This window comes from Tubulanus polymorphus, chromosome 12, assembly GCF_964204645.1.
Source record: "Tubulanus polymorphus chromosome 12, tnTubPoly1.2, whole genome shotgun sequence".
Classification (NCBI taxonomy): domain Eukaryota; kingdom Metazoa; phylum Nemertea; class Palaeonemertea; order Tubulaniformes; family Tubulanidae; genus Tubulanus; species Tubulanus polymorphus.
The window spans coordinates 3,407,133-3,416,599 of NC_134036.1; the positions used below are offsets into that span (position 1 = coordinate 3,407,133).

Consider the following 9,467-nt stretch of genomic DNA (forward strand, 5'->3'; position numbering starts at 1 on the left):
TTTTAACCAAATCGAAGAGATTCGATTTTTTGGCCAAAAATGGCAAAAATCTAAGGTGTAAGTCCAGGAGTTTTTTTTCGGCGAAAAATTTTTTTTCTCCGATTCCTTCGAAACTTAGTAGGAAGATGTATTCTGAGGTGTAGATTCCGGATCTGCAATCAGATTTTGAATCGGAATTCATCTTCATGACCAATTTAGGGTTTTAACGGCCAAAATATGCACCCCAAAAATGGGGTACAAAGTCAAAAAAATTTTAGGCCCTATTTTATCAAAATTTAGTACTGACATGTTTTTTGGGGTGCTGATCACGAATATGGAGTTGGTTTTTGGATACAAAGCCCCCGAAGACAACAGAAAGAGTAAATTATCTTAGATAAGAATATCAATCAAAATCTGTCAGTTCAATCGTTCTGCTGTCTGCATACAAGTAGGTTTTACAGTATCAGCGCACACAATTTATAACACCACTGGTTATCAGTCAAACTTAGATTTCAGTATTTGAGTTGAATCTGCAATCTGCAATTATATCGACGCCTTTCTGACTCAAAGTACTCTTTAGAATTGTTCTAATGTTTTGTCGAATAGACCGAAAGTGTTTGGAAATCATATTTACTTACACCGAGTCTATCTGCAATATCTCTTTAATTGTTTCTGATTCGAAGTCTGAGAAACAGAATTCGATGTTTGTGATCAGTATGACGCTGATCCAGTAATAACCAGTTCAATCAAGTATACATAATAATAGCTTATGATGTACAATGAAACCTCCATCATATTTCTGAACACATAGTGCAGCATCTTATGTTCAAATCAATTTAGTCATATTTGAATTTTGGCTGCAGGACCAAAACTGCATAAAATCTAGTATCTGGCAACTGGTGTTTTGACGCCAACTATGATATAACTATGATGAAGGTCCAATGTTAACATACTACGCTATAATAGGAAGGAGTTTATATTCACCTGACTGCTTGACCGAATTCGAATGAAAAGTGCTGAAATCTTCATATGGGTTCATAGTTGAAACACGTTTTAGATTTAATTCGTTATCAGCATCGCGCAGCATAACGTAGGTCCATATTGTTAGAAGGTGAATCCTACCGACGGCTTTTTGGTATGTCCCTTCCTTCAATGAATATTCCCTGTATGTCAAGTCATGGTGGTAAACACACACTTAGAGTTCAAAGTTCTATGTACAGGCGACATCCATGAAATGTCCAAGATATCTAAGATGTTCTTCGCGATGTCTCCAAGATTCTGTAATCAATCACAAAAATATAAAAGTTAAGATTGAATTAAGCAGTGCCATTGCCAATGAAACTCGTAAGAGGCTGGACCCAGATGAACAGTTGTAATTCAAGTACCTATAAGATGAAACTAGTCTAAGTGCACAGATTTGATAGGTTTGTGAACAGATTACTGTACTTACTTATGGCATCCTTTCCAAGCAATCACATACGTGCCTTCAGACAAACACATCTTAGGAGCAGCAATGACCACAGCAATCAAACTCAGATTAATATGACGCTCTCCTTTCGAATCCAATTACTGTGACCATTCAACTGGTTAGTGAGTAACCTGCCAAGACAATTTGGAAAGAAAAAACATATATTCACCCAACAGGTACACAACAAAATGTGGTCTAAGTACCTGCTAGCTGCTCAATCAGTCCCACTCCTTCGCGACTAAGCTTGAGCATAGTTACAAAGTCAAAAGTTCCACTATCCCCGTGAGCATAGTAGAGCCATACCTATGTCCATCATAACAAGTATCTGAAATATATTTCAAAAAAAGATATTTAATAAGAGCATCGGGCAAACTGAATAGAATGATAATCTAAACGCGATTAACGAGTTGAATATACCAAACCAACGAACCATAACTGAGACGTAAATGGATAGAACTCTTTAGGTATGAATGGATCCATTTAAATCGGCAACGACAACACACGCAAGCCAGCAACACGTTGAATTTGGGTTCGAGTCCCATTTCTCCAACAGGCGAAGTGGTTTTATGCAGTTTGGTAAATCTCGGCAAATTTACGACTAAGAAATTCCCCTAGCATAAATTATCATCATAACCGATAACGCTTTTACAGTTTGCCGAGAAAATAAATTACATATTGCATACAGTCGTATTATAAATGAGCAGTACAAGTCATTTAACGACTAGTGTTTATTGTTGATAAGCGGAAAAATTAATTTTTTAATCTACTACGAAACTAACGCATTCAACTAGTGACCACTGTCCTGTACAATGGAATATTTCATACAGTCGTTTCTGTAGTGAACGGGTAGATAACTTATGTTAGATTTGTTACCCTTATAAATTCATTATGAACACTTTTAAATAGCATCACGTTACTTAATTAATCGTGTTCTAACATTTCGCTACATTTGCGCGTGGTTAGATGTTGTCAAAACATTAGTTTCAGTAAAAAATCGTCTCTAGCGGAATTCCCGTGAACTAAAAATCTCGATGTTGATAGTTCACGGAAATTCCGTCAGTGGCGCTGATCAACTGATTAAACGTTTTCCTATTGAATGCGGCGTTTGAAAACTTAGCGAAAAGTTGAAGTACTATATCTGAAACACTGTAGTGGTGTTGAAAATAAATCAAATAAATTTCAAGTCGGTGAAAAAATGAACGTAAAAATATGAACTGCAAAATAGTAACGAATGATGAACAATATTCCTTTAAATCGAATTAGTTCACTATAATTCCGATAAGGGGCGCCACAAAACGGGCCAAAAAATCCAAAATCGCTACGTATATCAATCACTCCAATAGTGTACATGTAAATAACGTTTGGTTGCATTTTATATCCAATTTTCTGTTTTTAATAATTGAATAACTACTCCATATTACCATAAAATGGTTACAGTGGAAATAAATCCATCCCATTCGATTCTAAATTCTAGATGTCCTTTCAAAAAAGAAATTCAGCCTTAACGATGAAGCTAACACAATCGATGCAATCTGTTTTGCCGACTGGTGATACTGTGAACCCTGGGTACGCCGTTTCAGACATCTATCGATGAGAACTTTAAATCAAACCTATCATTACAGAGAGTTATATATATTAACAACCAATGATTCATTCTAAATACGTATTGAAAATAACCTCCAAGTAGATGTAGATGATAGATGCTAAACCAGAAAACGAAACTAGGTTTTATCAAGGCTTTTGGAAAGCCTTTTTGAAATAGGTAGGTTGTAGTATGCTTTATACGAATTCCAAATAACAGAAGAAACAATTTTTGCACCGACAGTGATGATGAAAGCAATTTAACTACAATCGATGGCGCACTTCTTAAATGAAATCATGGAAGCTTACCTTTGTTACAGTCGTTTTCCTAATGTCTCAAGACGTGTCCTGTGTCCTCCTGCCTTCGAGACGAACTATATTGTTTTCAAATATTGGTATCTTCTCCACCGATTTTACAGGTCCTTTTAAATTCATTTTCAATCCAGCATGCCTGCCTGGACCAACCAGTTTACTTTCAGACACTGGAGTTTCCGGTTCCAAATTTTGGTGTCATTGTCTCCTTTAAAACTGTCGTTATTATGTATTTTAAACAAAATCCTAAAATCTCCCAAGTTCCAGTAATAATATGGCGGTGGTATATACTGTTCTATATACGGGAGGCTCTCCTGGTTAGTTGGTGAGTTAACTCATGCGAACGAACCCCGATTCGATCAACGATTCCTAATCCGGGTGACCTTGAGCAACGCTGAATTATTGACGCTGCGAAGCCGTTCAAAAGAATGGATTAGTCAAAAATTAAAATTAGATGGCCTAAACAAAATTAAATAAATAACAACACCAGTGTTTATTTCATTAGTGCATTTGAATGTTAATCATAATGGTTTTTACAATAAATAAACGTGCCTTCTTTTACAATTTAATCAAGAGCAATACAATATATTATCGCATCTATTAAATGTGATGATGATTGTTAAGAGTTATAAAACACACCATGCAAATGAATGATTAAGAAAAATAAACTCGAGATCAGTGAAAATGTTCTTTTAAACTGCAACAAGTGCTCACAAGTGCTGTAAAATAATGAAAGAATTAATGGTTATAAAGATATCACGTAACCTCCTCCCCACTAAGGGGTTTTTCCAAAAAGGCAATGTTGTTTTTGCCTACTTGTGGGTCGAAAGAAAATTGGTTGGGAAGAAATTTTCAACTCACCCTATAATACTATCCACGCACGTCTTCTCCTTACTCGCACGGGCAAAGGGGGTTCACGCTTTTTCCATATTCATCTTTGAAGCCCAAATCCGATCGATCACAAACTGATGTCTGTTCTAACCCAAACAGCTCTTTTCAATCCCATGGCCATGTATTGACCTGATTAGGACATGCACCGATGGAGCCATCACCTGAAAAATACAAACACAGGTAAATTTCCAGTTTTTAAACATTGTTTAACAAAACCATAGCAAACCCCTGAGTTCGTTTGAAAAAAGATAAACCTACTGATGAGTTAAACATGTTCAATCAAACTCGCTAAGTTATTGTAATTGGGATGATCATTATAGATATGTTGAATTATGTATACAAATGATGACTTACAACAATTTAGTCAATCGGATTAGAAATACAAATCTCGAGATCTTAAAATGGCAATGACCTAAGTGATGCAACGACTTTCCGATGACTACTCAAGCCAGTTTGACCATACATTAATTACCTGTTGTGTATTTTAGTGATGTGTTTCAACATGTTGCCTTTCTGGAAGAACGGTTTGCCGCAATAATCACACAGGAACGTTCCCATACTCGTGTGCAGTTTCAAGTGTTTCTGCATCGACGTTGTTGATTTGAAACCTTTACCGCACGAATAGCACCGATACACCGAGTCATCGGCAGGTGTTACCGATGTGTCCCGGTCTGGGCTAGGATGTGTCGATTCTCCATCCAATGGTCGGTGTTTGGCCCGGTTTTGGTTCTCGTGCTGCATCGATCCACCATCCAACGGTTGTTCTGCGATGTACTGGTCCTGATGCGGGTTCAGTTGTAACTCGGTTGGGTATTCCATCACGAGCTCCTCCCCCCGCTGATTTGCACGCATCGGTTCATCCGACTGATGGACCGTATGCGGACCATCCTGCGATAAGCGATTCGATTTTCCTCCTGGAGAGCCGTCATTTTCATCACCCTCTTCATCGGAGGCACACGTATCGTACGCTTTGCGCTTCGACCGACGGCGCACGCGCCGGCAACTGTTACGTTGATGCGTCAATAGATGGCGTTGTAGATGATAACGACGAGCGAACGCCCGTTGACACAGTTCACACCGGAACGCTTTGATGCCGCTGTGGTCAGATTTTCGATGTCGAGACAAGTCGCTTTGGCTGAAAAACGATTCGCGGCACAACCAGCACACGTACGGTCGAATAGCTACGCGTTCCGATGATTTAACATCGATGGAAGGATGATCTGCGACTGAGGTCGAATCGAGTCCACCGCATTCGTTTGTAGCCGATGCTTTTTCTGAAATAAAAATGAAGAATCCAATTCAATTGCTAATGGATCTAATAAATGTGGTAATTCACAAAGCCAAGAAATTGGATGATCAGAAAAAACTAGAATAATATGACATTTCATTTCAAAAATGTTTGCTGATGAAATGTAATGGGCTAAGGCCCCAGCTGCATTTATGACAGGGGCGGATCCAGGGGCCGACTCTGACAAAGAAATGAAAAGGGCATATTAGCGCCCCAAAAAATAATCCCATAGTTTTTTTCAAAAGGGCACACAGATTTGCGAGCACAGGCTCCTTGTGCTCCCATCTGGATCGTCCTTGTATGATTTACCTTACAATAATCAATAAATGATTCAATGATTACCTCAAGGAAGAACATTATGAGGTGATTAATTTCATCTTTTCAGAAATTTTCAAATTATCTCCAGCACTTTCAGGTATCAATGAGTCGGCAATGTAAGGGTGTTAAGCTAGGACTGAAGATCAAATTATATTACCTGTGTCTGAAGCCGCTTCAGAGAATTCGCCATTCTTTTCACCGATAACAGTTTCTTCTATAGCGTCTTGTTGCTGCGTGTGTCCCGCCGTGGCGTTCAGCTTCATCTCCGCGTCGTAAAGCCGTTTGTTTTTCTCGTGTATTTTCACATGTCGATTCAAATGATAGCGACGCTTGAACAACTTCCAGCAGACGACGCACTTGAACGGTCGCTTGGTGACGCCGCCGTGTTCGTCGTTGACGTGCTCCGACAGGCGCCGGCGTCGCGTAGTCGAGAATTTACCGCAAATGTCGCAATGGTAGATTTTCCTCTGTCTCTCGACGCTATTATCATCGTTATTCTCTTCGCCCGTTATGTTATCATCATCATTCGCCAGGACATCCTGGTCGTCATTATCTTCCGTTTTCTTCATTCGCACTAAATGAACGATTTTTCGTTGAATGTCCGCCATCGTTTTATCGACATCGCCATCTGTACTTTCATTTCCGCCTGCAAGTGGCGGCGTAGTAGATTGTTCGCTTCCATCCTGGTCGACAGCGCCCTCATCTAGAATGTTCGGTACTAAAAATTTATGGGATGATGCTTTAGAGCAAGGTAGCTCCGAAAAGGCTGTATCATCTTTAACAGCGGCCACGAGAAAGTCCAATTCTTCGAAGGACGTCTTGTTGTGAATTCTGAAAATAATTTGCCTCATTTTATCAAACGTGCTCAATACCATCTATGCACCATAGACCTTCCTTACCCAGGGTCCGTCCTTACTCTAAACATGACCTAGTCTTAGCTCGCCCAAACCTTTTTCGCAAGTTGGGTAATATTGAAATCATCCATAAATTGACCCAATGCATATGCGCTGGACTTACGTGAACTGCAAATTTGTATTCGCAACACACTAGCATGAGAAAGCGTTCTAACCAGAATGAGCCACTGAAGGAAAGCAGCTGCCATAACCTTTTTAACCTGTTTTTCCAGTATTAATTCTGTATTGAGGATGCTTTCGACACTACCCGAAGTTCCCTTTTCCTAGTTAGTACGTACGCTTAAGAGGGCTAAACAGAAAACCGAAGCCAAGGATTTCAGTTGAGGAGGCCGAAATGAAAAGCGCCACCAACCTTATCAACAGTAACCGCGCTAATTCGTCATCTGCCGTCATTGAAAATCTCTTCATTGTGTTTCTCCAAATGACCATCGTCTCATTCTTCAACCAGATAGATTTCAGAACGGTTGTCATCGTTGCTTTTACGCCAAAATGCACCAAAAACGGCGTATTTGTTCTCAATTTTTTTACTGTGGCGCAATGACCTTGAGAATTTCGCTCTTATTAATACGTGCGGACACGTGGATCGGACGCTGACGATGGCCCGGACACCTAACGTGTTAAACAAACGGATCTTTCTAACCCGTTCTCTCACTTTCGGGACAGTTTGGACTAATTATGTTATATTCACATTAACCGAAAGCATAACTTTTTAAATGTATATCTACATCAACCAAAAATAGAACTTCGTTTTAGAAATTAAGCATCGGGTCCCATTCAACTGAAGAAAACAAAGATCATAAGTGTTTTAGATGTATTTTCACACATTTATTAAATATACAAATATCATTAGCATCCATTTTTTTATTTAAATATAGTTAATGTATGTTTCATTATCATCATATGCACAGAATTCGGTCCGAACTTACTTCGGCAGATTCGCGTGAGTCTCTTCAACTAGTAGACTCGCAGTTCGTTTTCCGTCTTAGAAAAAATTTACAAAAACAAAGGAAACAGTGATGAACGCACGCAGCGGCATCGATAAAATTCTTAGATGTATTTCACTGTACATAACAAAATAATTAAAACTAGTTCAACAAACATGATATTTTGCACCATCGGACCATTCTCTTGATACTGGTGTCTACGAACTACAGAAGTGGTTGGAGGTTTGTTTGATAGTTTAAATACCGCGGTACAGGGGTCAGTTACCGAGAAAGGTTGCTTAATGTTAACCAGTGTTTGAAACCGAGGTACAGGGGGTCAGTCACTGAAATGTTGTTTGCTATCATTCAGCGGCCACCTACATACATCACATGGCTGATGCTATGCAATAACGGGGCCTACGTTGAAATACATCATCGGTTTAGCACTCAAATCTACATGGTAAAACATACATTATACGCAGAACTTCACAGGTCTAACACTACCCAGAATTTCGATATGATACAAATACAGGTAATTTCCATCAGATGGATAAAAAATTTCATAACACAATAAAAATATCACAACTTAAAGTTAAGTAAATATGGTTAAATACGATACTCAATACTTGTAAGTTATCAGTACGTAGGAATGCATAAGTGTACGTAATCGTTATCGACGATAAATGATAAAACAATTAATTAAGTTAATCAGTTGATCGATTATTTCAATTATAAACATCTCTATCTAGTGAGTAAAACGCAGTCATCGTAAATTACTACGATCGATTATGCAAATTAAGGAAATTATGATGTTCACGCACTGATAGAATTTTCTCTGTTCACGCCATTTCTTATTACTTACGGAATATATTTCTCTTCGATCTTTGATTTATGATTAGCACATTATACCTAATCGTTAGAAATAATATATACAAACTATCGTAAATACGATATCGATATTGTTTAATGAAGGCATAATCGAATAATATATCAAACATGTATATACATTATACATGTATATGTAAAAAAAAATCTGGCAAAACAAATAAACGCTAACAGAGAAATGAAAATAAAACAATAACAAAAGTCCTATAAATCTTAACACATCTAGGCACCTTTCTAGAAAAGATGGCTGCCATTGCCACCGTAAATCAACTTCTATGGCAACATCATACACTTGCGGGTCGATGATTTTTTTAGTGTAGGAGTTTCACAAAGGACACCATCCATTCTAGAAAAGCGCCAACCTTAACAAAACCCGTTGACTTGTTCAAAAGAATATGACAGCATCAGTGGACATCAGTGGTACACTGACACTTGAAAATATCATTCATCAATATGCAGCCTGGATCCAGCATGTTATCCCTATTCTACCAATTTTTGATCATCCGGACTTCGATTGTGTCCCGGATGACACCTGATCTCACAAATCTTATTGAAAATGAACTACAAACACCAGACATTAGACATTGTATCAGCCAACTTTCAAACAATGATCATCCACACTTCAAACTATGTTGACTGTCTGAAGGCTGCTGGTTCAGGGCTGCAAAATGATACCTGCTATGATACATATATAGATAAAAACTCCATGCAATGAATTACGTTAACAAGTGTTCAAAGTTGACAAATTCTCAACTCAAGTGATAAGACTTCACGGGATGAAGTTTAAAATGGTTAAAAAACGTCTCTAACAACAACAGCAACAGCAATCGTTCGCGATAATCTCAAAAAATAAACAAATCATCGATGTTCAAAATTGTGATTTGTAGTGATGATGTTATATATATATA

General features: G+C 38.2%; 1 protein-coding gene across 1 annotated transcript; it reads right to left on the reverse strand.

Moving 5' to 3' along the window:
- Nucleotides 1-3,897: 3,897 nt before the first annotated feature.
- On the reverse strand, nt 3,898-7,240 carry LOC141914105 (uncharacterized). Its single transcript, XM_074805378.1, has 5 exons — nt 7,104-7,240; nt 5,995-6,668; nt 4,704-5,505; nt 4,202-4,392; nt 3,898-4,059 (listed from the first exon to the last, which is right to left on the reverse strand). Exons 1-4 carry the CDS (start codon nt 7,220-7,222, stop codon nt 4,389-4,391), a joined length of 1,599 nt encoding a protein of 532 aa, XP_074661479.1. The 5' UTR covers nt 7,223-7,240; the 3' UTR covers nt 3,898-4,059; nt 4,202-4,388.
- Nucleotides 7,241-9,467: the final 2,227 nt, after the last annotated feature.